The sequence below is a fragment of the Trichoderma atroviride genome, chromosome 3 (genome assembly GCF_020647795.1).
Source record: "Trichoderma atroviride chromosome 3, complete sequence".
In the NCBI taxonomy this organism is placed as follows: domain Eukaryota; kingdom Fungi; phylum Ascomycota; class Sordariomycetes; order Hypocreales; family Hypocreaceae; genus Trichoderma; species Trichoderma atroviride.
This window is the reverse complement of record NC_089402.1, coordinates 4,110,120-4,137,055: the sequence shown is the minus strand read 5'-3', so window position 1 is coordinate 4,137,055 and position 26,936 is coordinate 4,110,120. Positions and strand designations below refer to the sequence as shown.

Below are 26,936 nucleotides of genomic sequence, written 5' to 3'. Positions count from 1 at the left end.
CGATGCATTCGCTGGAGGCATTGGAGTCGTTCAAAGTGGATGAAGGCTTGGGATATAGATGGCAGCTATTGTTGCTTTTCTATTGCGTGTACAGCAACCGACAGCATGATTGGGTACATCAATAGTTTGAAAGATGGATGGCGATTCGTTATCTGTTGAATCGCCACCGCTGCCATTATTCGCAGCTCTGGTGGTGTGGCATTTGGCGGTTGGACTGACTTGTGCGACAAGGATTGGCTGCTGTTGACTGCACTCGCCATACGTGCATGAGCTTCATCCGATGGCGCCGCCATCATTTGCTGTTGCTGTTGGCCGCTGGATTCCCGAAGGATGCAATGCATGTGCGGTGCAACAGCCTGGACAGCCTTGTTTGCCTTTCTGCCTGTGGTACAATGCGCACATGTAGTGGCATGTCCTCCGGCAGTGGCGGGCTGCGTTGATGGAGATGAAATGCCGAGAGTCCGGATATTTTCCATGCAGCGATCCATGTGTTGCTTTTTATTTTTTATATTTATTTTTTCATCTTTTTTTCCATTTCTTTTTCCCTTCTTTTGCTTCCATCTCCCTTCATCCTCTTGCATGGCGCAGATGAGGCAAATACCGCCTGGACTCCCAAGAACCGTGCCACCCCATCAGATACCCCGTAGGTCCTTGCGTGCTTCATGCATGTCAGGACAGCATGCACCCATTGATGACGGCGTCTCGCCTCGTCTCGCCTCGTTCCAAATCCCTCAGCGCATCTTCTTTCGTGACTCGCACTTCTTCGTCGGCCAGCTGTCGGGCATCGACAGAAATGGCCCGATGCAGCTAGGCGGCGGGTGTTGGAGCAATTGGAGCAAGTGCTGGCGGACTCACCGAGAGCGGATGAGGATAGCACAAGAACAGAATGGCCGCTGCGATGGATTCGATATCGCGGGGACCGCGCGCCATCTTCGGAGCGTGGTCGCTAGCGCTCTTGGCTGGACGCCACCACCAGGTCAGCCGGGATGGACCGTTGGGATGGATGGATGGCCAGATCGGGGCGTGAACCTTGCGGCACTCGGTGTTTGCTGCCATCGAGGCATATCTGCTCTGCGACGCTGATACAGACTTTCCGTGGTGAAGCTTCAAAAGCGTACCTACATGTGGCGTAAACTCTCCTGGCCCCGAGTTTCCTTCTAGAAGCAGAAACCCACGATGGAAGTGGCCCAGTCATTTCGTTCAACACCTTGGCACAGTTACAGACGTGCTCCCTGCCTGTGGATACGTACCCCGCGATGAGGCAGCTCGGGGCAATTGTAGCGGGCACAGCGTCCAGTGGCATCGGCCCGTCACCCTCTCAGCGTCCTGCGCAAACCGGCCAAGTGATGCGCATCTTGGGTGTTGTACCGAGTATAGCACCGCTGGACAATACATCGCTGCAGACCGGTGTGAGAAGAAGGGGGGGAAACCCGGACGTGGGCAAGGTAGGGAGGAGACGCAAGTACAGTAGTACCTGTGCAGAGACGGAGGCAAGACTTACGGTGAAGAAAAGGTCTGGGGCACCTTTGTCTTTGATACGGACTGGACCCAATCGACGGATTAGATTAGATCAGTTTTTTTCTGCCATCAGCGTGACCACTGTAAAGTCTTTGTCTCTGCGGTGTGCGAAAAGAGGCTCGGTCCCATAATTCATGCTCCTGGACGAAGCGTTTTTTACTTGTTACGCTTTCGTGTTATTTCATTCCAGAACATGATTATGTTCCCGAAAACTGCACACCAAAAGCTTGTCTCTATGGATAGCGCCATCAAAGTAACCCTGCCGTATGTTGTCACCGATACGGAACGCTGTATTCGAGTTGAATCGAGTCGAATCAAGTTACGGAGTGCCTCTACGCCAGATCCACCGCATGCATGGCATGGCAAGGTCCTCCCTTGCTGCTCATTACTCGCTGCCTAAGAGCTCCCTGGCAAACGTTGAGCTAATTCAACGTCTACTAACAGTGAAACTCTGCATCGATATCCATGCAATTACGTACTTGTACTGACTGATACTCGGCGGCTCTCTCACGATGCAACTTTCATTCTTCGTCTCTCCGTCCCGCAACGCAAATGCGGGGAGGGATCCTGTTCTGGGATGGACGGTAGCATCAACCAAGTCGGCGAGATGGCGATAGCCAGAGACTCAACGTAGCAGCAGCTGACAAGTGTCGGGGGCGCTTTGGGGGTCTGTGTGGGGAGGATGCGGCATCTGAAATGCCTCCAGCAGCTTGAATGCTAGTGGCGGTTTGCGCACATTGCCGTATGCCCGTCCAGGCCTAGGCCGGTGTCTTTAGGGGCGCCGCTGCAATGGCCGCCGTCGCCAGCGAATCACCAGCGCCATTACCGCCTATTACTCCGTTACTCGCGTGTTATGGCATTTGAGTTTCGACCAGCATGAGGCCAGGCGGTCCGCGCGGTCAAGCTTTTGCGACTACGAGAGTCAGTCCAGCGGTGCTTTGAGGTCTTTTTGTTCTACATGGACCTATTTTGACTACAGTGCATCCCGTTGGAGCCGTGTGCAATGCAGCGAGTGAGTAGGTGAGCTCCCGGCAATGACTCGAAGAGCTGAGCGCACATGATGCGACGCTATTGGATTCCTCCGCGCGGTACCACCACAATATATTGCCCGACTATTGCATCGATTATCTGGCCTCGACTCTATCAAGACGATGCCGGAGAATTGGGCCTCTGCTAGCGGTGGATCGTCAAGTCGAGCTGAAGATGCACCGTAAATGATGTCCCCGATTAGCCAAATTGCAGTTGAGAAAAGAACAAAAGAGCGCCAGAAACTACTTCCTCGCTAGGACTGGTCTGGCGGGCCGGAGCACTCGGTTAGGCTTGGCCTTGCGTGCTAGAGGCAGCTCCGAAGTGGCTCCAGCGTGCCCTGTGCCTGCCCTTTCCCCCAAAGCCGCCGCTGCGACGCGGGCCTCCATTGGCTCTGCAGGGAGCGTTAGTGCCCTTTAGCCCCCGTAATAGGCCCCGTCCTGCCCACACCTCGCTGCGCTACAGGCTCTACACGCGCTACAGCACAGGTACCGGCTGCAAAGTACCTCCGCCTGGCTGCTGGCCTGTACGAGTACGATTTTAGCACAAGGGACCATTGTTGCAGAGCAGGCAAGGAACGTAAAGGCACTTGCCGGGTTCAAAGGATGATGGACATGGCACGATATGGTTGGACTTGCCTTTTAAGTCGACGATGATCCCCACGCCGCACGCGAAGCCTCACTCCTGCCAGCTCTTTTCTTTCTTTCTTGTATACAATTGCGCCCATTCCCGCCCCGTTCCGCGCGGCTTTTTCTTTCTCTTCTTTTTGCTTTTTCTGCTTCGACGGTTGGCTTTCGCCACCAGAGCGCCATAACGCCATAACGCCAAAGGGTACTTTTAGCTTCTCTTAGTTTGCTCTTTATTACCGCCAACAGCCCCGGCGAGTCGAAGCAGGACCGAAAGCGCAGGCGATGCCGAGCAAATAAAGCAAACTGAAAGCCGCTTTCACCGTCTGCCAACTCGCCCAACACAACACGCAGCAGTACCTACAAAAAAACGACGACGGCAACAACGACAACCTGTGATACTACAATGCATACCGACAAAACTACATTTCCTATCGCCCGCGCCTGGTAGGACACCAGGCTCTTCTGCGCAATCAAGGCTCCGCCCTCAGCACTGCAGTCGCACGTCTTGGTGCTCGTCGATTCTTCTTCTCTTTGATACCCAGCGCAGTTGGCTTTTGCGCTACGCCTACTTTCTTTCTTTCAACATACTATCCCTTACTTCAAACTCGTCTCCAGTCGCCTGCTTTCGGAGATGACTAGATTAACAAAGCGGCTTGAGCTCCAGATGGAGTCGAGCAGACTAGGACTGCTGCGGTCTCACTCCAAGGCCAGGTCTGCCAAGGCAGCCGGCCCTCATAACAAGGCGGATGTGCCTCCTGCTGCTGAACCTGAAGACGCAGCCAAGGAGGCAGCCAAGGAGGCAGCCAAGGAAGAAAAGCACGAAAAGTCACGATCATGGTTTTCTCCCCGAAGAAAGGACTCTGTGGCTTCTACGATTCTTCGAAGTAGCAAGAGCTTCCGCCGCCTATCCGCAGTCTCATCGGCGGCTTCATCACAAGCCGCCATCTCGACGCCTACTACCCCATCCTTTTCGCGAGGAAGCTATGAGAGCGATGCCGCCTTCCATCACAGGAAACTCTCTCCTCTAGAAAACGGTGAGGCACCCGTCTCAGAACCTGCGCCGACAGATCCTCCTTCGATTCCCTATCCTCCACACCGACCCGAGCGTCCCCAAGGAGACTTATTCGAGGGAACACCTCTGGAGAAGGCAAATCAGCTTGACAAGGCGAATCCCCTTGAGAAAGCGAATCAACAAAGTCACCGCCCCAGCCGGAGCCGCAGCATCCTGCGACCCTTTTCCCCTTTCCCTGGCCCGTCTATAAGAGACATGCGACGCCTTAGCCAACAATCTGAACACAAACTGCAGGCAAACAGTGCAGCCGACGCTGCTACCACCACCACCACCACCACCACCACCGCCAGCAAGGCCAATCGGCTTTCAACAGAAACCGAACAGGCGCACGAGCCTGCAGACGTAGCAATGACTCCTGCTTCGCCAAAGCCATCTACGTACTCAGTCCTGTCCGCACCAGCACCCATTGTCCCCAATCGCCGTACCAGCCTCAGGCCCAGCAGCAAGGGATCTGAAACTGGTATTACGCGCAAAACCTCCATTGCCAGCTCGTTTCATTTCTCCATCCATAGACGGCCCAGCCATGTCACTGCCGATATAGAGTCGCGGAAACATGTACGGTCCTCTAGGTGGACGTTGACAGAAAACATGGCCGAAATGTTCAAAGGACAGCACATAAAGACGGACAAACAGTCCATGACACCGGCCCAAATCGAGGCCATTTGGAATGGTCAAGACAATGGCAGTGGTGCAGCAGCAGCGGCTAAACAAAAACAAAAGAAGGGCAAAGAAAGGAGAATGAAAGCGGCGTCGGACACTTCGGCAAGCATATCACGGTCATTTGGAGGCCCGCTTACAGAACAACAAAATAACTTGTTTAGCGATCCCTTCCAATGGCCTAGTAAAATGTCTTCACCCGTCCCCATGAGCAGAGCTGATATCAAAATGAGAGCTCTCCCTTTCGAGATTACTGTCCCGCCGCCGCCGTCAACAATTCTTGTTTCCCCAGAAATTATTCATGGCGACGTTTCACCAAAGTCACCGACAAAGGTTGACAGAAGACACATGGGGGAGACTCATTCAGTACCGCGACTGGTGTTACCGGATACTGAAGATGTCGCCATTGAAGATGACGACGACGCAGTGTCAGCTAGCTCAATCCCCATACCCCCCAAGAATCCAGCCAGATTTGTTGCAAGAGCGCCGACAATGCCTCTTTTGCCTCCCATTTTGGAAGGCTTCCGATCTCCTTCGGGCAGCAATAGGAGCTCAAATATCTCATCCCATCGCCGAAGCCGAAGCTGCAACCATGCTTCTGAAGTAAACCATGACATGGTTACTTTCACCAGCACCCCTTATACCATGGCTAACCCGTCTTTCCGGCACGGACCCATTGTCCTAAGCGATGCTAGCAGCCGTGACTCGGTGGCGTCAGCAGAGGTAGCAGAAGAGGAACGGGCGGGCGTTGACTTGTCGACCCTCTCGGGCGATTCCACAGGAAATCTGGACGATGTGATTCCAAAAGAGCAGGCCTCCTCAGACGAAGAGGAAGTCAGAATGGCCAATAACGTGGCTGAATGGTACGACGAACTCAATCTCGGGTCTCCTGGCGGGCTCATCTCAGGCTCTGAATCAGAGAAGAAGTCGGATCGGTCAACACAGCGAGACTCGGCGGGCAGCATGACCTCGGCTGCATCAACGCCATCGACGGTGCAAACCGAGGCTGAAGCAGAACTGCAGACCCCCGTGGCCATCCCGCAAAGCCCCTCTCTCTTTGATACTATTGTACAATTTCGCGAGGTCTGTGACAGCACTTACAGCGCCAGCGAATACGACGAGGACAGCGACGGCGAGATGAGCTGCAACCCAATTGGCGAACTAGCACCCACCTCTGTAGCCTCGAAACAGGCTATGGAACACGGATACGAAGCTTTCCTTGCGTTCAGTCTTGATGATTCTTATTGAACTATTTCATGAGAAATATGTATTGCAAGAGTGTTTTTTTTTTATTATGTATAAAGGTTTTTTTGTTTTGCATGATGTGATGGCTTGGGATACCATTGGACTACGTGCCAGACGCCGCATTTCATTTCATTTGTCAAATTGAGGATATATACCATGGCAGGGGATATTGAAGTTGGGGATGCTGAGTCGATCTTTATAGATACAGACAGATACCAGGTTGAATGATACCACAGCGCGAGCCGCGTTTATTTTGTCCAAGATTTTGTGTCTTAGTTTCACGCCCTTAATTTGTGTAAAATGGACTGTGATGAAAATTGTGACATCAATTGAGTTGGTTGATAAGTATGTGAAGTTTGCTGCGCTGGGTGAGTGAAAATTGCGCCACTGCAGTTGTGGCTGCCGCTGTGGCGGGTTTACAGGGGATCTTTCCCTAGCTCGTGCATCTCACTTACTTTATTCCATCTCACGTTCATATCTCACACCAAAAGGTATGTGAACGACTCTCTTCTCCACGACAACTTTTGAGAATCTCTTTGCCATAAGAAGTGGCATCTCACTCATTCTACTCAAAACTTGATTTCGCACGAGATAAAACGAAGCAACGGCGACATAGCGGAACAGCGCCTGTGCAAGAAAAGAACAAAGAGATTGTAGAAAAAGGGAAGACCGCAAAGACTACGACCAACAAGAACATATTGAAAAAGAGCGATACTTACGCTTTTGAATCATTTCAGCGACCGCTGAAGGGGGCTTTCTCATTTGAGTTCAACGAGGAAAAAAAAAAAAAAAAACCAGGGGAGAATATAAAAAGAGGGAAAGATTTAAAAAGATGCTCCGCCGCCCACCGACAACCATCCAAATCACAGCCGAGGACATTGCCGCCTACGAGGACCGGCGCGCCAGCGAAGCGCTTCACGCGGCTCAACAGGCGCGCGCTGCGGAAGTTGCTGCGAGGGCTGCTTCTGCTTCTGCTTCTGCGGGTGCTGGTTCCGAGGCCACGGGGTCGAACGCCGGAGAGGCGGCGACGCGGCAGACGACGGCGGCGATGGGGGGGGCTTGGACTGGGCGCGCAGGCGATGGAGGGGGTGCTGGATGATGGGGAGGGGAGGGCGAGGAGGACGAGGGAGGAGAGGAATGAGAGGATTGGGGTTGGGAGGAGGGCGAGGTGATGATGTGGATGTGATTTGGGGGGAAACTGTTTGTGGTTTGCAATATTCATTCTTATGGGCTTTTAATCTTGGCGAAACGGATGAGATGAAGGAATTCTGGTATTATATTTTGTTGTGGTATCAACCTGTTCTAGCCAGCCGTGATCCTGATTCAATGCGTATGTCTCCAGTTGCAAACACGCTCTCCCCCCCCATACATGTCAATGGGTAATTACGAGTAATAGTAGTAGTAATAGTAGGTAAAAAGTAACAGTAGCACCGGCAAGCCTTCCATATACAGAAAAGAAGAAAGAAAAAACAAAAAAAAAAACAGCTACTAAATTCACTCCCAGTCTTTTTTTTTTCGCCGGCGGCCATTCGTGGGTGGCCTAGATATATGTAGGTAGCTATTTTTTCTGAATCAACCGTTCCGTATCAAGTAGATCCAAAACAGCACCGCGATCCAAGTCACTCGCCATGCTGTAGTCCACATCTCCGCGACCATTACTTTGACGGAAAATCTCTCCCCCCCTGCCCGTTGTCGTCTTCCACGCCTTGCCGCCGTCGTAGTAGTCTTGGTTGATCTTGATGCGCGGCCCATCGGCCATGCTCCAGCGATGCCTGTGCTTGCCCTTCTTGCCGGCCCAGCGCATGCTGCTGCCACCGCCGTTGCTCGAGCTAGACGACGGCGTGATTGGCGGCTCGACTTTTTCTTTGTAGACGGGGAGGAATGCGTTTCTTCGCTCGGGCGGTAGTGCGAATGGGGTGAGGTTGAGGACGGGGACGAAGAATGCCCTGACGGCTAGGATGATGAGGGAGAAGAGGGTAAAGGCGATGTAATTCATGTATTTGACGAGTTGGTTAGGTAGTAGGCAAAGATGGGTCTGCACAGTCTGCTCGGGTGCGCCTGGCAGGGGCTTGCCGTCTTTGTCGATTGGGTTGTAGAGACTGACCATGAGGAAGCCCGGAGTTGGCACACCCTGAGACATGCTCATCGTCTTGACGGTGATTTCTCGCACGCTGTCCTTGGCCTCGGAGTGAACGAGCTCACAGTAATCGTGATCATCGCCTGAAAACACATTGACGACGTTGCCGACGCTCTTGACTAGCTTCACTGAATCTTCTTCTGAAAGCACGTTCTGGTATTGGTAGCCAGCCACCACCGATATAGAATTGCTAGTGTCCAAGCTGCCATCGGGGTTGGGCTTATTCTTTGGCGGCCAGTGCTCCCGCTGCGGCCCACAGGGAGTCCCAGGAGGACGATAGAGAGGAACATGCGTGAGGAGCAGCGTGGGGAAGTCGGCAGCTCCTGGTCCGGGATCTCTCGACCATCGGGTCAAGTCTGCGTGGTCCAGGTCCTCGACGTGGTGCTTGAACTTGGGCCCCATGTCCACGCCGTACCAAAAGTTGAGTTCCTTCTTGGCCATTTTTCGCTTTGTAGATTGGACGCCGTCGAGGAATTCGTGGACGGGTTTGTAGATGGCGCTTAGATCGTGTTTGCCTTTCTGCTCGGACGTCCCCGCGCTGAGGGAGACGGCATCGACCGAGACAATGGTGTGGTTTCCTACGACGTCGACTCGGTTTCCTTCTCCGAAATAGGCCTGGTAGCGATCCCTCACGGACTCCTGGACCATGGCGCCAAAGCCGAGATCATGGTTTCCAGGCAAGCTCGCCACAAACTTGCGGCCTCTCTGCCACGGGCCTGGCTTGCTCCCCGCCACATTCCAATCGAAGAAGATGTTCCCAAAGCGCTGGTATTCTTCCAGCCAGAATTCGTCGCCATAATTGCGATGCCATGTCTTGACCCATCGCTGTTCCTTGGCTGTACGTGAACGGGACCCCCATTTAGGATCGACAAAGTTGCCTTGCCTCGTCTTCCATTCTCGCCCGCCCTCGAGCATATCGCCGAGGAAGAAAAGGCTGTCCGGGTGTAGCTTGTGCAGCAGCGCATCGTAGCTTTGCTTGAGATATCGATCGGTAACGGCGACGACGACAGCGAGTTCCGCCCACGGCCAGTCGGGGTTGGTATGAGGATCGAGGATTTGCGGGTCGGCAATGAGGACGAGATGATGGGGAGTTGCGCCTTTGGGCTGTTTGTCGTCAAGATTAGCGATTGTCCTCTTCTCCTTATACTAGAAGACTCCAAAAGGGCAATGGCAAGCAGCATAAACTCACCCACTTCTCCCAGCTCCTCCAGTCACAGACGTTGACGTGGTTGGCGTAGATCCAGCGCTCGCCCCAGAGCAGCAGGATCATCCAGAGAAAGGCCAGCAGGTGCGGGAAGCTCAGCAGCCGCCTGGCCGTCAGGTTCCTCTTGATCTGGTGCAGCACTTTGGCGACTAAGACGGCAACCTTGTGCATGGCCGGGCCTCTGATCCATTTCAACAGCAGACGCAGCAGCGCCGCGACGCCCCTGTATATTTCCTCGGCCACCGAGAGGTCTGAGGGGGGCATTTTCGAGCCCAATTGCTGCTCTCCCTCACGCAGAGGAAGGCGTAGGTTGCTGTGTTGTGGTAGCAGGCTGGGCTAAAACAACTGGAAGCCAAGGGAGGATGGCCATGCGGACATGTGAGGTGGTGGGATATAATGGCAGCGGTAGATGATGACAGCAGTTACCACGCCGAGCGGCCGTAGTGGGCCTAGTAGGGTGGTGGTGGTGAGTATTATAAGGAGGTCGGCACCTATAATCTGCGCCTAATTAGTCTGGGGAGCAGCGATTTAAAGCCAGGGCTCCAGGGCTAGAAAATTAAAAAGCCACCCGCAAGCCTTGCCACCAAAGTTTGTGCTTGGTGATGTCAAGATGCCGGTTTCAATCAGAGATTTGCGTAGTAAGCACAGTAGAAGCACCCGCGTCTGATCAACGATGAGGTTTGCCATGTACGAGAGGCGCAAACCGATTCCGTCCAGATGGGGGCGACAATTCCCCCCGAAATAACGTTGTTCCATGCAACGGGGCATTGCTGCAGCGATCGACCGCCTGAGCGGATCGCGCTAATACGCCTCAGCCTGCTCCCTAATAGCGCGCTGAAGCCGCAATCGATAGCGAGTACAGCTCCGGATGGAGCTTTTGAGACAGCGATCAGCGTAAACGGCAGGGCATCTCATTAGCACCTATGCAACTCTATACTATTGTATTCCAGGTCTGCCACAGCTGTTGATGACGTGTGTAATTCTTCTGCTATAAATTGACATCACAATGGCCCAGGATCTATGACTAACATGTTCGAATTTCCCCTCATTCTCAATAATTTTTCACCTGTCTAGGCAGGTCGTTCAAATCGCTACCGAGGCTCAGGAATTCGATGAAGCGCCCCGCCTAAAACCTCTAAATTGCACAGTGTTGTCAACAGTTCCTCGTGTCACTTTCATATAACATTATGATTGTATCCGAGACATATAAGGCCCGCTTGGCTAAGCGGTATAGCGTGTCACTAGTACTTCTCTGACATGACAAGGTGATCAGTTCGACTCTGATAGTGGGCATTTATTTTTGCTTTTTTTAGCATTCGTTATGTCACTAGTATTTCTAACCAAGGTGATCAGTTCGACTCTAATAGGGGTACCTACCTATTCATTTCTTTGCTTTTTTTTAGCATTCGCTACGTATCTTTATTTCATTTGTTTCTTCGTGCCTATATCTTTGTCTCATTTGATATTTCAATGCTTCCCCGTTCAAATAATATGTTCCCATTATAGCTCTATATTCGCGTGAAGAAAAGGCAACTGGCAAAGTTTATATAACGAAGAAAACCTTTTTTTCGCCCCCCAATGTAGTTACACCCTATATAGACAGTCCTGTACTTCTCAATCTATATATTCTAATATCAACAAGAGCTGGCATCCAGTCTGTATTCTCGATAACCAGTAATCGCAAGCTAGACATAAACACGCCGAAGAAGAAAGTGAAGAAAAGAAAAAGCATTACAAAATCGCATGGCCGCTCAAGGCCATTTTAAAACCCAAAAACAAGAAAAGTCGCAAATCAAAGCTTCTTCCACCCCCATGTATATAAGTCTCCAGTATATACTTGCTCTAATATCTCTCGTCGTCAACTTCGTCGTCATACCCCATCTCATCAGTCGGTTCTGGCTCCAGCTCTTGCTCTGCAGCGGGGCCCTTGGGCTTCTTCCTAAAGCTGAGGAACTTTTTGATCCCCGTTGGTTCTGCGGTCTGGAACAGATCGTCTTTGGATGAGTATTCGTAGAATAACTTGGGGACCAAGATTCGATACGGCACTGTAATGCCGGTAGGGTCCTTGCAGTTTACTTCCATGTTCAAAGCAATGTCTAATGCTCCTTCTAGATTCACTTCGAGCCTGTCGGTCTGCTTCATGTCTTTGGGTGATAGTCCCGTAGGTGTTCGGTGGAATGGCCGGACTGCTGCTGGGTCTTCGACTTCGTGGCCAGAGGGGCCGCCGGCATGATAATTTACAGTCTGCGCCCGTTGAGGCGCTTGTGATGTAAAGTAAGCCTCGTCGCCAGCTGAGAACTCATCATAATCGCTGCCACCGCCGCCACGGAGACCTGAGGGACGAGGCTGCCCCTGAGCCCGGTGATCTGCGTATCCGCCGTCAAACTCGCCGCTCCATTGGCCACTCATGTTGGCTTCATCGAATCGGCTCTGGCTACCGTGCTGCTGTCCGTAGTACGCCGCATCAGTGCTCTGTTGTGCCGACTCTCCGCGTCCAAGGGACATTGTTCGGGTTACTCCCCCTCCTACAGGGCGTTGCTGGTCGACCGAGTTCCGCCGGCCAAAGTTCTTGAAAAGATTGCCCCCTCCTGAAATTGGGGGCCGAGGACCTCTCACGGATTCACGTGAGACATCAAAAGGCTGCTGCGAGGTAGACCTACGCCGTCTAGACGAAAGCCTGCGAAGCAAACTCCCGCCTCCTGGGCTTCGACTCCGTCCGCGGTCGGACATGGGAGGCGATGGAGGTGGCGTGCTACCCGGTGTCCACAAGCGAATAGAGCACCAGTTGCGATGAGGAAGGAGGTTATTGTTGTTCCTGGGCTTGCCATCAACGCCATTCTGGAAGATGGGGATCATGGCTTCGTCTGTCTGCTTGTCAAAGTGGTGGACCTTGTTGCGCTTATTGAGCAGATCCGCGACGATGTCTGCAGGTGGGCGATTGACAATGCCGGAAGATATAATGTTTGGCATGTACCTGGGATCGTTGTGTTTGGCCAAGCCGAGCTTGGGGTTGGAATAGAACTGGCCAACGGCGCCGAGGTGGACGTCGCCGCTCAAGATTGTGATTCGCACAGACCGGTCGATAGCCAAGTCTTGCAAATCTTCAATTATGACGGTGCGCTCCCGTTTGTGGTTCTTGGCGGTCCAATGATCGTTGAGATCATCCAAAATCTCATAATTGTCATTGATATTGTTCAACGTTTTGCCGAACACGCCTGTTTTGCCGATTGCTTTGACTGGGCTCATCAGTTTTGAGGTCAAGCTGCGAGTTGTCAGTAAGAAAAATATATATAGGGGATCAAGGGCGAATTTATCAGCGACTTACATGTTTTCCAGCCACACAAGACGGGGATAGGCAATTGGAACTCCAACAAGGACGAGCAGATGCTCTACCTGTCCCTTCCTGATCTCGGCATACATCCTGCTTGTAATCTTGTCCCACGTCTTCTCGCTCAACACGACGTCTTCAGTTCTCTCTGTGCGAGTATCCACAGCGAGCAGAGCGACTTTCCCACCCATAGACATGTAGAGACTACGGCTGACTTCTTGGATGTATGGACCCGGCGACTCCCCCAAGATCCAGCTTGGCTCAGAATTCTCCGTTTCGGTCACAATACTTTGATGCTGGAAGAGCATGTAGTATTTAAAGGCCACCCACCCCAAGCCTGAAAAGACTGGTGAGCTCATATCATGATGAGAGTAAGAGCCATATCCATCGAAAACATCATGATCATCGTACATATTGACCATGGGAATTTGTGAAGTGGCCAGCCCGAACAAGCCCTGCGAGAACCAGGAGCAGTATCGTTCCAGGTAAAAGTGCTCTAATTCAGTCTGCAACTCATATGTAAAAGGAGCGTTGAGCTTCTTTTCAGGGACAGTGATCTGAAGCCATTGGTCAAAAAGTGGGCTATCGTAGGCCACACAGTCGTTGTAAATCTGATCACCGCCGCCAATCATGGCATGGAATGGCTGTGTCTGGTGCGAGTTCAGCACGTCGCGCCACATGGGATCAGGACCGCTCATCTCATTAGGATTGACGCTGATACTGAAACCATTGCACGAGTAGAACATCATGTTCATCGCTTGTCCACGCCCGGGAACCCAGAAAGCCATAGCTGGACCACGGTTAATGCGATATGCGATCCGTTGTTGCTGCTCGCGAAGCTCAACCTCGATGTTGAAACGCCAAAACGTGCATCCTTGTTCAGCATGAAGACGGAAGCCTCTTACTTCCTTGTACTTTTGCATCTTCTCCCCATCAATGCTTGCTCGCGCTCGCCGACTAGCAAACGATCCCGGATAGTCTTGGAGTCCCTGCGCCAGTGGTTCGTCTGGTGGGCTTCTTGTTTTTTCAAACAGGCCTTCTTCAGACTCATCGTGCGATAGATCTCTACCTTCTTCGAGATGGTCCACGGGTCGAACATACAGGGTCTCGCCACTGCGGCCCAGCTTGGGATGTCCGGCGATTGGGTCCACATATTCGGGAGAAAGCTCACCGTTCACCTGGTGGGGAGGCGGAGGCAACAGCTCGATATCCTGCACGAATAGTCGAAGCGTCGGCGCAATGTCATAGGATGATTCAGCATCGCTGGTGACAATCATGACGCTTCCTCTCCAAATTTCACGATCTTGCACAGCCGCTGGCCCTCGAGGCCTAGCTGGGGCTTGTTCGTGACGCAGACCACAGTATCTCAGAAGCGGGCCGCATTTCAAGTACAACGGGGGTTTGAATCGAGTGGGCACGCTGGTATCATCGTACTCTCCATCAAATGCTTCGGCTTTACGTGGCCTTGAATTCATGCTGCTAATTCTCCGATGATGGCCTCCCTGCTCCCGGTCCAGGCGAGCGTTGTTCTTCTCCGTCGATCCAGCAGGCTGGTTACCAACAAGGTCAAGAAGGGTCCCAGATAAGGTGCCGACGGTACCCTTTCTCCATTCATTTAGCCACTGGGGCGGGTTATTCAAACCATCGCCAGAACGTGGTCCCTCCGGGTTCTGGGGTACAAATCGTGGTTCGAGGCGCTCTTGTGATGGCTGCAGCTCCGGCGGCTCAAATGATTGACGTGGCTGTTGTGGCTGTTGTGGTTCCTGTGTCTCCGGTATTAGACCATGGTTCGTCTGATCTTCCAAACTCTTTACTGCAGAGTTTTGCTGTGGAAAGAGTCCTCGCTTCTTTTGACTCGCCTCGTAAATGATCCTGCCAATGGCAGCCGCGGGGGCATATTCAGCATTCAGCCCTCGCTCCTCTCGGGCATAGACGGGTTCAGTGGCTCGCCGCTGCATAGCCTGGATTTCAGCATCGTCAGCAGATGTAGAGGTCTTTTTTGCATCTGGCCGGACATTGGTCTGATCATTCACAGCCAGGGGCAACGGAGGCAGCTCCTTATCGTGTGCCTGTTGCTGTGCTCCTACTGGGTATCCTTGCGGGGATCCTTGCGGAGACCCCGGATCATCAAACTGAGCCTGGGCAGGCTGTGAGTCCGGCGGCAACCGACGTTCTGCTTCGACGCGTATGCGACGCCAGACGTCTGCAGGGGGCTCCTTTTTCAACTTGTTGCTTCCACTGCGTGTGAGCGAAAAGCCGCTGGATCCTTTCGGAGGCTGGTTCCTATCTGCGTCGAGCGGTTTCGTCTCACGCCAGGCATCGCGCTCGCGGAAGCTGAGATTGCGCTTGGGTATATCTCCTCCTGTGGCAGGCGACGACTGATCAGGGCCACCCTGAGAATACTGAAGAGCAGCTTGGCTAGAATGCCGGCGCTGATCATCAGGGCGAGAGGCTTCCTGAGGATGGAATCTGCGTTGCTCATCACGTATGGGCGGTTGAGGCAACTGCCTAGGTTGCTGGTCTTCACGCACAGGTGGTTGAGGTAGCTGCCTCGGCCGCTGGTCTTCGCGGACGGGAGGTTGAGGAAGCTGCCTTGGCTGGTGCTCAGCCGTCGTCTTTGATCGACGAAGGCCATCCTGGCTCTGGCGATAGTATGGGTCTTCGGACACTCGTTGTCCGGGTTGCACCGATTGCGTAGATGTGGCTTTGGTTGAGGTGACGTCTCGCGTTGTGGCTGATCTTGATAATGTTGCGGCAGTGGGCGACTCGACTGCCGTAGGGCGGTGGTTTTGTCGTTGGGTGGGAGTTGAAAGCGGAGATTGGTTGTCAGCAGCTTCGGCGGCAGCTCTCTTGGCAGCCCTCGCTCTGGCCCGCTGTTCTGCTGCTTCGACTCGCGCTCTCTTTTCCTCCTTGGTCATGCTGTCGAGCGTCAGCTCAAGCCTCTGGAGGGGTGATCGGTTGTCTGCCAACTTTTTCCGCCGCTCATTCTGCCCAATGGTTGGGGTTCGCTGAAGTTGGGCGGATGCAATGCTATCTGTTCGAGCGAGCCCACCATCGACAAAAGGTTGCGGTGCACCATATTGACTACCTCGTGGGGGTGCGGCACGTCCGCCGTAGCTCATGTTTTCAGGCTGGGCTGCAGGTTGACGCGCAGGCTGTGTAGATGTCGACTGGGAGGAGTAGTTGTATGAATCATCTGCGTAAGGGTCGCGGTAGTTTGTTGGCGGGCCGCGAACTATGGTATCTGTGACAGATGGCGGAGCTGGGGACATGCTTTCGAACTCGTCGGGGATTCGGTTTGATCGTCGATCTTGCCTGTCATATCTTTCAAATGCTTGCTCTTGAGGGAACCCACGATATGAGGCTGGTCTGGGGGCCAGGCCTTGATAGTCAGCTGCTGATGTCGGCGAGTTGGGACTGAATGTCGTGTCGGTGGGAGCCTCGGTGTAAGTTGTGTGGACGGAGGCGCGATTGGCTTTGCGCGTCCGCTCGACGTCCAATGAGCCCCTCTGATCACTTTGCGCGAATTCATTTGTGTAATCTGCTGAAACTCGCCGGCTGCGGACGCCTTTTGGCTGAGGCAGCGCGCCCCAATACGGAGCAGACATGGCTGCGCCTTTGCGGCTATGAAGTGAGGGCAGCTTCTACAGTAGCAGATGGTGGCTGGCAAAAAGTGCCCGGTGCGACTCCGAATGCTCACGTCACCCCCAAACGGCCACGACAAGAGGATGGATGTGACTTTTTGCCGCAACGACAACGAAACAGATGCCAAGCCAGGACTCGAGTCGCCCAAAGGTAGCCAGTAGCGTAAGGGGGGAGCTTGTGACGAGCTGCCTCGGCGCTATCAAGGCGGCTGCGGCTGCGGCTGTCCACGATGTCACCGGAGGATGAGCTGCGCAGTGCAGAAATGCGCGCAACCAAGAGATGCGGCGGATTGACGTCGCCGGCTGTTTTCGCTTGGGCCGAATCTCTGCTCAAGGAGAAAAAAAGACTTGCGTCGTGTTGTTGGCAAACAAGCTAGCACTAGCAGCAGGTACGGCAGTAGCAATATCCAGAGACCCGTTCGCGGACCGGGGTGCCAGGCGGCTGGTGTCTTGGGTGTGATTATACCTAGTAAAGATGATGTTGTGGCCAAGGGTCTGCGCTGGCGATTGCAGCCCAATTGATCGAGCGCTGCGGCGAATGAGCGCAGCGCCTGCGATCGAGCAAAGAGGCGGTCGGGAGCTGCAGGTCGGTGGAGGAGCGGGTGGAGGCGACGAGCAGCTCGCCAGAATCTGGGTGGCTGGCGATGAAGCTTGAGCAGCGGTAAGATCAGGTCAAATGCAAGGCACCAAGGCGGACGGGCCACGCATTTGCGCTGCGGCTGAAGGACCAGGGGATGAGATGATGGGGCAGGCTAGCTGAATAAACGATGTGTTCAATTTATGAGCTGCCACAGCACCCTTTCACTCTTCTCATGATCATACTTGTAGATGGCGATGGAAAGCAGTTATGCTCGGAAATGGGGCCATCAAAGCGTGTTGAGTGGCGAGACTACAGCTGCTCTCTGCTCTCTGCCACCTGCTCTCTATTTCTCTTCTTCACGACGCATCTCGCCACAGCCTGGCCACCCATAAGCCAAGCCCAGCTTCCGATGCAGGCACTCGCTCACTGACTTGCTCAATTGCTAGCATCGGGCTGGACCGAACAGGAAGCGCTCCACAGTGGCCTCAAGTGGCTTGGGGCCGTCTTGATGCAAGCACCAGACGCGAATTCGACTGCACTGGCTTCCATTCCCATCCTCCAGTGACCTGAAATAAAGACGGTGTTCACCAGTCTGGCATATACTAATGGAAGCAGAGAGAAGAGAGAAAAGGACTATGACATTTATTCCTCCAGCAAACAATGTACATCCGCTGTGGTAAAGACATCAAAAATACGAGATCTGATAAAAAAAGAGGGAGCCGTTATCCAGCACCCCAGTTCTGTTATCCAACACCCCAAAAATAAAGAGAGAAGTTATCTAGCACCCCGATTATGTTATTTAGCACTCTAGCTGTAGCTTAGGCTGCTGCTGCTGCTACTGCTGCTACTGCTGCTACTGCTGCTACTGTTGCTATTTTAACAAGTATTTGGCAGCTGTATATTTAACATATAAACTGGCTGCCCTATTCTACTACAGTTGGGGTGTTGGATAGTGAAATTAGTGTGCTGGATAACTTCTCCCAAAAAAAAGTAACAGTAATAGCATGCCAGCTCGTGCCCAACAATGTCGACACAGCTACAAAACTTGTGAACAAAGGTGTGGCCATCCCTACAAACCATTTGTCGCTGTACTGGATCCCAAACTGTCTCACCGTCAGCCAGATAGTATACCCAGGGGAAGGGGAACGGGGGACTGCACTCTTTTCTAAGATTCTCCACCCTTCTTTAAAGTGCTTCCAGCTGAGCTAGAGGAAGGAGGGAAATGCATACGGTAAGCAGTCAAAGCAGCGCATATCGTCGAGGGGATTATGCCTACACCCATGACAATGTCAGTTACGGGCATTTTTACCTTACAGTCGTTACGGCGATGGTGGTGGTGGTGGCGGCGCCGATGAAGAAATAAAAAATAAAACAAAATATATAAGCCTAACCGCACATCGCTGGTTGCGTGTTGAAATTCCTTTGCTTTCCAGTCCAGAAACAGTGGCAAGTACGTCTCTGGAAGAAACAATACCACAACAGACTTGAGACGCATTATTTCATCGATGATGGTCCTGATAGTCGAGATATTTCGATGGGCATATTCGGGGTCAATCTGTCCCACAGAGTCTGTATAAGCTTGAGTGGCAAAGGTGCTATCCTTGAGTTTCTTTTAGTTCTTTACCTATAGCGTGCCTTGATCCCTGGCCTCCGCACCCTATCGTTTGTTGTGCCGATATCCACCCCCCGGTCTTATTTGGTAAGCCCGGCCGGGAAAGACACCATGTCTGGTGTATTTTACATCTATTGCGTACCGTTAGCAGTATTAGAACTGGGAGCGGGGATGGGGGCCACCACGGGTGCTTGAACTTGAGGAACTTCCCCAGACTCAAGTCGAGTTACCCGGGCGACAAGCTCGTGTAGACCTCCTCCAAGTTCTTCCAAATCATCTTGAAGGGCTTGCAGCCCAGCTGGAGGGGGAGGGGGAAGGACATACGTACGGTAAGCTGTTAAAATAGCACAAATCGCCATGTCGATCAGGCATACACTCATGATAATGTCAGTAGTGGAGATGGGCATTTTTACGTACCTTGAATCGTTGCGGCGGCGGTGGCGGCTATCTGTTAAAGCAGTAGCATCAACAGTGGTTTGGGTTGTATCGGCCGAAGTTGTGGTGGTAGTCGGGGTCAATGTTGGAGGTTTATCCTCAATAGTTTCCCACAGTTCAGCCCATTCATATGCTATCTGCCATGCGGGCCTCCATTCGCTATAATTGTCTCCCTTGCTTGTCAGTTGGGGGAGGCAAGCTGGGTCCAGCTTGAAGTTGAAGTTTGACATGGTGCGCTGTCAGGCAAACACTGACGCGAGTTGGTGACGCGATGTTTTTTGATCAGTCAGGTGGCAGATGTGCAGATGAGATGGTGATCTTTGTCGTGATCTTGGAGCACGAGGGCTTATAACCTATTGAACGAGGCACAAGAGAGTGAACGTAGTGATTGTATTGTGATGATGATAAGGCTAGGTTACTACCAGCTAAGAGGCGTGGGGTCCGGCACTATATATGATAGGCCGAGGGGTCCTTCGGGCATCGAGCCAGAGGAGTTGCTTCCAATAGCGGCGGCGTCGATGAAGAGACAAGAAACAAAATAAAATACACAAGCTCGTGTCCATATTTGACTTGTCTCCCAGACTCATTAGCAGTTGCTCTTTCTTTACATTACTTGGGTAGGAGGCAGGTGTTGTGTTGGCAGTAACTAACGATATATGGCAGATCCACTATGACCAGTGTTAAAGTATTTTAAAAAAAAGAACGAAAGAGGAGCTCCATGAGTAGCAACAATAGCAGCAGTAGCAGCAGTAGCAGCAGTAGCAGCAGTAGCAGCAGTAGCAGCAGTAGCAGCAGTAGCAGCAGTAGCAGCAGTAGCAGCAGTAGCAGCAGTAGCAGCAGTAGCAGCAGTAGCAGCAGTAGCAGCAGTAGCAGCAGTATATACGTATGTAAGGGGTAATATGAGTGACTTCTCAGTACAAGTTCCCATTCTTTTTGAGCCTCTTTACAGAAGCCTAGGCGCCCGATAACACTTCCCTGAGATTATAGATTTACATCATCTTCAAGCCATGTTATCCAAATTACAGTGGCTTCTAACCCCATGGTGTGATTAAGACCCGTAGTGGCAGATCATGCCATGTACAGATTCGGCTGAACACTACTTGTTTGTCAGATTCTTAGTAGTAACCTCACACTTTTACATATTCAAGGCCATAGTGGACAGACAACAGGGATTTGCATCAAATCTTCTTAATTGAGGTATTTTGTCATTCAAAAAAAAAAAAAAAAAAAAAAAAAAAAGCAGGAAGCTATACTTTACTCCAGCCATCTATCAGCTTCGTGAAGACGCTTCGCACTTTTGCGTGACTAGTCCCGGTCCCATGAGAGACATCCTCTGACCATAACTCCCGGATACTACCATGAGTATAATCCAAATGAAGACCTACTACATCAAACCAATATTGCTCATCTTTAGCTTTCACATGAGCCTTCCAACTAGCATCCAGTGGTGACCCTTCTATTCCAAAGTCGTGCCACGCCCGGATTATTGCCTTTCGCTTATCTGTAGAAATAATGACTGCGAAATCTGTAAGGCAATGCAGACAAGAATTAAATACCCACTGGCCTGGTGAGTCATAAGCTAATTCAACGCCATCCTCAAGTAAGGTAGCTTCTTTAAGCAGGATGGACCCTTCGCGCGGGCTCATAATCTTGCACCAATGTACTATAACATTGATAGATGATTTTTTTGAGCTGCGAGATCCCATAAGTCCGCCTATTATACGCATATGCGGGCAGACTGGGATATAGCAATGTAATTAGTCTAGGAAGAGTGGTAAAGCAGTATTTGTATTATTGCTAATATTCCACTCTTCACGTAGGATAAACCGTTTATTAATAATCCTGGGCTCTGCGATATAGGACTATGTAAATTGCTGTTTAAGTAAATACTTTGTACGTGTACGCGTAAAAGTCTGCATTAGTGCCCCAAGGTATTGTTGATATATATTGCCCAGGCGCGAGAGCTTAAGTGCAAGCTGTATGTGGTAGTGCTGGATAGAATAATGGCTGGTTTCAATTCCTCGGGATATTTCAAGGAGGCAAGGGACAGTCCTATTATACCTGACAAGCGTGAAGGCCGCTGGCACATCCGAGGTGTTAATAGGATGTAGTTTACAGCATTTTAGGCAGACCCAGCGATTTGGTAAAGTGTAAGCCAGCCCTACCCAAAACGCGATCTGATGTTCAAAGGACAGCTGTGGGAGCTTAATATCCCAGTCTTGAAGTAGGACTTGCCGAAGTGCTTTGCAGGTATGTGAAAGGAGAAATTTATCGTGCAAGGCCAGGTTATCAGTAATAAGAAGGAGAATGTCTAGCGGAAGCTGGAGAATAGCGGACTTTTGATCGTGGCGCCAATAATGCCAGCGGCCTTTGCCTAGCAGTTGATGTAGAAGCCGTGAATAACGCATTTTAGAATACCTGGATTTGTCTGAGAAGTGATAAATAGAAATAAGGGAGGTTTCTAAGAAGGGAGCGGCCCTTTCTATACTTTGATATGCTCCATGGAAGCTACGTAATCCTGCGCCAATGGCGTTTTCTACTGATCCGATGAGTTGTTTTCCCCCCCTGTTTTCATCAGAACACTAGCCAGATGGCTAGAAAACGCCGTGGCGTACAATCATACTTTGGTCATAAAGAACATCTACCATCAATTTCCTTTTATCTAAGTTCTTAACTTAAAGATGTCAATTAAAACACTAATACCGACGTTAATGTTTCCTATATACTGATTAGACGTGACGTGGCGCTTCTGCGCAGCTACCACACTATGGCACTCGTCACGAGAATACATGTAGCTAGACAATGATGTAGCCATGATAATACGGTACCAGCTTATGACTGTGAAACTAAAAAAGAACAGAAATCAACATACAACAGCCGGTGTTCGCTGATGGTCAGCCACTCAACTACTAATCTGCCTCTCATTGGCTGGACTCTGGGAGAGCAGACCGGATCCTGTATTTTCCAATGGATATGGTCGTATGTGATGGGCCAACCCTCTTGATCCGTTTATATCTCTACATTGCAGCAGGTACATGCAGCTTATAGCTTTGCATTTTACTGCAGTAGACAAACCTTCTGCTCTCCCTGCGAGGCTCAAGGACAAGACTGGTACTATGGTTCCTCGAAAACGCAAACCAAAGCAGCTCTTATAGCCCAGACCAGAGACCCTACAAGTAAATAATACAGCGCCTGAAATAAAGACGGTGTTCACAAGTCTGGCATATACTACTAGAAGCAAAGAGAAGATAGAAAAGGACTATAACATTTATCCCTCTAGTAAATAATGTACATCCGCTATGGCACAGATATTAAAAAATACAGGATCTGGCAAAAAGAGAAACCACTTATTCAGCGTCTAGGACTGCTCCCGGCAGGGCTTGAACCTGCGACCTCCGCATTACTAACACTAGCTTGAAGCTGGAGTATTAGTACGAAGCTCTAACCAACTGAGCTACGGAAGCTGAGTAAGCGATGCTTTTCAGCTGTTGTAGACTACTGTGTAAAGGTATATTATAATAATAAGAGTAATAGTATGTTTAAGATAAGACTATAAATATAAGTAAATATTATTAAGTAAGTATAATTATATATACTTATATTAAATTAAAAGTATTTTTTAATATATTTAAGTAAATAATTTATAATATTACTTAAGTATTTATTAAAATTTATTTCTAATATAATTATATAAGTTTAAAAAACTTATAATAATTAATATAATAAAAAATTATACCTAGCTTTTAGTTTAATAATTAAATAAATAAAAATATTTAAAAAAAATATTATATTTAGTTTTATTTGGTTTAATAATATTAATAATATTAAATTATTAAAATTACTTATAAGATTTAAAATAAGGTTTTTATATTAAAAATAAAGTTTTTTACTAATAACTTTATATAATTCCTCCTGGGTATAAAAAAATAAATTACTTATTATTATAATTTATTTTTAAATCTTTTTTTTAGTATTTTATTATTATTATTATTATTATTTCCTTTTATTATATATTTAATATAATTATACTACTTATTATAGCTATTTTTTTTACTAACTTATTAAAGTAATTAAATCTAGTTACCTTTATTCCCTCTTAGGGAAGCAAGGGCTTTTATTATTATTATTTTTTCTTTTTTACTTATTATATTTATTTATAAGTATTCTAGCTTTTTTTATTTTAGCTTAGTTATTAAGCTAAGCTCTAGCTGTTTATTATAATAATTTAAGTTAGTAGTTATTACTGTTTCTTCCTGGTCTCCTTTAGCTATTATCTAAAGATTATAATTAGCTGTAAGGTTATCCTGCTATTGTAAGGTTGCCTTACTATATTTAGCTTTTCTTATAGTGTTAATATTAGAGTCTTATGTATTATAATAGCGCTTGGTAATTGATTTCTTTTATTTTCCAAGGAACTATTAAGGCCTTTTATACTTACTAGCTTTTATATAAGTAGCTTTTTTGTTATATTATGTATTTCTTTTTAAAGCTTAATTTAAGCTATTTGTGTATTCCTTTTTAAAGTTTAATTTAAGTTATTTATATATTATAATTAGGTTTTAAATTATAATATACTTTAAATTATAATATACTTTAAATTAACCTTTTTAAAGCTTAATTTAGGTAATTTACATATTGTATTTAACTAAGTATATATATATATAAGTATTGCCTGCTTATGTAATTTATATAGGATCCTGCTTAAGTAATTTATATGGGATCCTGTATACCTATTAGGTACCCTTATTTTCTTATAGCTTATCTAATTATTATAACCTAATAACTTATAGTTATAATAAATAAACCTATAGGGTATATATAATAAAGAAACCTTTAGCTAATATAGCTAATTAAGATTATATTTACTTTAAGAAAGTAAATATTAGTAAATAAATTCCTAATATAAAAAACATTTACTTTAGGAAAGTAAATATTTATAAATAATAAAATATATATATACTTTTTATATTTACTTAAAGATAATTTTAAATAGCTAGTTAATAATATAAAATTAAGATTATAATATACTTTATATTACTTATACTTTAGTAATTTTATTTACTATTACTTATATTACCTATTAGATTTCTTAACTACTTTACTAATATAAACCTAGAATTATTTACTAGGTTTATCCCTTAGGAATTTATTTTATATTAACTATTTAGTATATAATTTATTATATATTAATAACTTTTATTTAAATAATTACTAGATCTTATAGGTAATATATAATTAAAAATATAAATATTAATCTTTAATATTTTAAAATATAATACTAATTATAAAAGCTAAGCTTTAAGTAATTACTAGTTAAATAGTATTATTAAATTTAAAAATATATTAGTAAAAATAGCTTATAACTAGTAAAACACTTTAATAAAAGGTTTTAAATAAGAATATAAATAATATAAGTAATAAAAATAAAGCGCTAGAACTTATATAAAAAATATAAAATATATAATTTAAGACTTATATATATAATATCTTATAAACTAGTAAATTATTACTTAGTATATATAAATTATTAATAACTTATAATAATAACTTAATAATTTACTAGGGGTAAACCCTTAGGTAGCACTTATTATAGCACTTATAATAGTATTAATAAACCTTATAAATAAAAAACTAAAACTAGAAAAGGTTTTAAAAATTAAATAACTAGAAAAGTTTAATAAAAATATTATTAAACTCTACTAGTTTCTTAATAAATTATAAACTTACTTTAAGTATTACTATTTAAAGATATTCTTAGAAAATAACTTAAAAAAAAGAATTTAATATATAAGAATATATATTAAAAATATAATAGTTAATTAATTTAAAATACTTTTTAAGAATAAAAGAAATAACCTAGTTAACTAAAGTAAATTAATAAAAGAAGTTTTTAAGAGATATAAAAATCTTAAAGAATAACTAAAAAAGATTTTTTAAAATTACTAATAAAGCCTAAAAAGTAAAAAAAAACTTAAAACCCTTAAATAAAAGGGATTATATTATAAATATACTTTAACTTTTATTTAACTACTTAATAAAGTTAATTAAATTAAAGACTTAAAAAAGAAAATATATTACTATAGTTTAAAGTTAAAAATTAAAAATAAAATTTATAAAATAAACTAATAAAAAGTTACTTTTATTATACTTACTTAAAAAATTATTATAATTAATAACTAATAATAAAAAAAAATTAAAAAAAATAAAAAATAAGAAAAGTAACTAAATTATTAAATATTAGTCTTAAGTTAATTAAGAAAAGAAATAAAAAAACTATATTACTTAAGATAATAAAACTTAACTAGGAAAAATAAATATTAATACCCTTAACTACTAAAAGTTTAATAGAATTTATAATACTTATAGTAAAAAAGGCTATAAGAAAGTAAATTACTAATTTAAAATAACTTGCAGATTTTATAGTAAAAAGAGCTATAATAAAAGTTACTATTATATTAAAAAAAATAAAAAGAAATTTAAGATTATTAAAAATAAGATTTAAATAAATATTATTATAAAAGTATTATATACTTACTTAAGCTAAATAGCTTACTATAGTAATTTATATTTTATATATAAAAATAATAAAAATAAATTAGGTTATTATTTAAGAAAACTATAAGTTAAAAAAACTTATAAAATAATAAAAATTAATACTTTTAATTTTTATAACTAAGTTTTAAGTAAAAAAAAAAACTTAAACTAAAATAAAAACTATAAGTACTATAAAGCTTATAAGCTATAATACTAATACTAAGCTAAAGAAACTCTTAAGCTTTAAGATATTTATAGCTATAATATTTATAGTTCTTAAAAACCTTAATTATAAATATTAGGGATACCTAGATTATAGATTTATAGAAGAATATTAATATAGCTATAAAAGTAAATAGTAATAAAATATAAAAGTTATATATAAACTTTTTTTAAAAAAAAAAAAATTAGCTAAAAAATACTTTAAAAAGTAAAAATAAAATAAAAAAACTTATAAAAATAAAATTATTTATAATAAAAATAAAAAAATCTATAAATATAGTTTTTATATAACTAATAGAATATATTAATAATAAATTAATACTTTTTTAAATATATATTCCTTTATAAAATATAAGAAAGAAAAAAGCTTTTATAAATATAAACTTTATAAGTTAAAAAATCTTAACTATAATTATAATAAATATAGCACTTATAGATTATAAGACTTATAATATAACTATAGTAAAGTCCTAGATGCATTAGTTAAAGAATATTACTAATAGGAAGAATAATAATAATACTTAAAGAAGTACTTTTTAATATAAAAATATTTTATTAATTATAATTTATTATATATTATTTTACTAAAATCTTATTACTTATTAAATAATAAGTATATAAAAAGCTTAAGGTTAAATAAATATTATAAAAATAATAATTAAATATTATATAATACTTTATATTATAAAATATATACTTTTAATAAACTTAAAAATTAATATAAAATATAAGATTATTATTTATAAAATTTAAAATATTAAAAAAACTACTTCTTTAACTATAATATATAAAACTACCTAAAATATTAGTAAAAAAAAAAACTAATATTATTAAATAACTTAAAAGCTAATATAAAAAAGCTATAATTTTTAAACTTATATTAGCAGGAGAAAGAAAAATAAAGCCCTAGTTAAAAAGTATTATTATATAATCTAGGACTAAAACTAAAATATAAAATATAAATAATATATAAAATATTAATATATTATATAAGACTAAACTTATTTAAATAATATTTAAATTAATTTAATTAAATATAATAATAAGAAACTACTAGTTAAAGGGTATATTAACTAGTAATTAATTATAATTT

At 45.5% G+C, this 26,936-nt stretch overlaps 6 protein-coding genes and 2 non-coding genes across 8 annotated transcripts; 3 read left to right on the top strand and 5 right to left on the bottom strand.

Moving 5' to 3' along the window:
• Positions 1 to 522: 522 nt before the first annotated feature.
• On the bottom strand, positions 523 to 1,776 carry TrAtP1_006624 (uncharacterized protein). The gene has a single exon (XM_014082524.2). The coding sequence runs from the start codon at positions 1,301 to 1,303 to the stop codon at positions 947 to 949; it is 357 nt and encodes a 118-aa protein (XP_013937999.2). The 5' UTR covers positions 1,304 to 1,776; the 3' UTR covers positions 523 to 946.
• Positions 1,777 to 3,233: 1,457 nt separating this feature from the next.
• Positions 3,234 to 6,406, top strand: TrAtP1_006623 (uncharacterized protein). The gene has a single exon (XM_066113204.1). It carries the CDS (start codon positions 3,805 to 3,807, stop codon positions 6,148 to 6,150), a length of 2,346 nt encoding a protein of 781 aa, XP_065969290.1. The 5' UTR covers positions 3,234 to 3,804; the 3' UTR covers positions 6,151 to 6,406.
• Positions 6,407 to 6,549: 143 nt separating this feature from the next.
• TrAtP1_006621 (uncharacterized protein) lies at positions 6,550 to 10,214 on the bottom strand. The gene is made up of 2 exons (XM_014082528.2): positions 9,474 to 10,214; positions 6,550 to 9,388 (listed from the first exon to the last, which is right to left on the bottom strand). The coding sequence occupies exons 1-2, from the start codon at positions 9,750 to 9,752 to the stop codon at positions 7,706 to 7,708; spliced, it is 1,962 nt and encodes a 653-aa protein (XP_013938003.2). The 5' UTR covers positions 9,753 to 10,214; the 3' UTR covers positions 6,550 to 7,705.
• On the top strand, positions 6,980 to 7,246 carry TrAtP1_006622 (uncharacterized protein; the record flags this gene model as incomplete). The annotated part of the gene is made up of 1 exon (XM_014082527.2): positions 6,980 to 7,246. One exon carries the CDS (start codon positions 6,980 to 6,982, stop codon positions 7,244 to 7,246), a length of 267 nt encoding a protein of 88 aa, XP_013938002.2.
• A 485-nt stretch (positions 10,215 to 10,699) lies between the features above and the next one.
• Positions 10,700 to 10,781, top strand: TrAtP1_006620. Its single transcript has one exon. It is a non-coding gene; the product is annotated as a tRNA-Thr (tRNA).
• A 159-nt stretch (positions 10,782 to 10,940) lies between these two features.
• TrAtP1_006619 (uncharacterized protein) lies at positions 10,941 to 17,760 on the bottom strand. Its single transcript, XM_066113203.1, has 3 exons — positions 14,676 to 17,760; positions 12,814 to 14,579; positions 10,941 to 12,750 (listed from the first exon to the last, which is right to left on the bottom strand). The coding sequence occupies exons 1-3, from the start codon at positions 16,422 to 16,424 to the stop codon at positions 11,331 to 11,333; spliced, it is 4,935 nt and encodes a 1,644-aa protein (XP_065969289.1). The 5' UTR covers positions 16,425 to 17,760; the 3' UTR covers positions 10,941 to 11,330.
• Positions 17,761 to 18,783: 1,023 nt separating this feature from the next.
• On the bottom strand, positions 18,784 to 19,317 carry TrAtP1_006618 (uncharacterized protein; the record flags this gene model as incomplete). The annotated part of the gene is made up of 1 exon (XM_014082530.2): positions 18,784 to 19,317. One exon carries the CDS (start codon positions 19,315 to 19,317, stop codon positions 18,784 to 18,786), a length of 534 nt encoding a protein of 177 aa, XP_013938005.1.
• Positions 19,318 to 22,452: 3,135 nt separating this feature from the next.
• On the bottom strand, positions 22,453 to 22,551 carry TrAtP1_006617. Its single transcript has one exon. It is a non-coding gene; the product is annotated as a tRNA-Ile (tRNA).
• Between the last annotated feature and the right edge of the window lie 4,385 nt (positions 22,552 to 26,936).

What these genes read in the sequence shown, in the direction of transcription:
- TrAtP1_006621 (XM_014082528.2), bottom strand. Translation starts at nt 9,752, where the DNA reads ATGCCCCCCTCAGACCTCTCGGTGGCCGAGGAAATATACAGGGGCGTC. An exon ending in GGAGGAGCTGGGAGAAGTGG is followed by an intron (nt 9,389 to 9,473) that starts GTGAGTTTATGC and finishes GACGACAAACAG; the next exon opens with CCCAAAGGCGCAACTCCCCA.
- TrAtP1_006623 (XM_066113204.1), top strand. Translation starts at nt 3,805, where the DNA reads ATGACTAGATTAACAAAGCGGCTTGAGCTCCAGATGGAGTCGAGCAGA.
- TrAtP1_006624 (XM_014082524.2), bottom strand. Translation starts at nt 1,303, where the DNA reads ATGCCACTGGACGCTGTGCCCGCTACAATTGCCCCGAGCTGCCTCATC.
- TrAtP1_006619 (XM_066113203.1), bottom strand. Translation starts at nt 16,424, where the DNA reads ATGTCTGCTCCGTATTGGGGCGCGCTGCCTCAGCCAAAAGGCGTCCGC. An exon ending in TTGGCAGGATCATTTACGAG is followed by an intron (nt 14,580 to 14,675) that starts GCGAGTCAAAAG and finishes CCGGAGACACAG; the next exon opens with GAACCACAACAGCCACAACA. An exon ending in CTTGTGTGGCTGGAAAACAT is followed by an intron (nt 12,751 to 12,813) that starts GTAAGTCGCTGA and finishes GACAACTCGCAG; the next exon opens with CTTGACCTCAAAACTGATGA.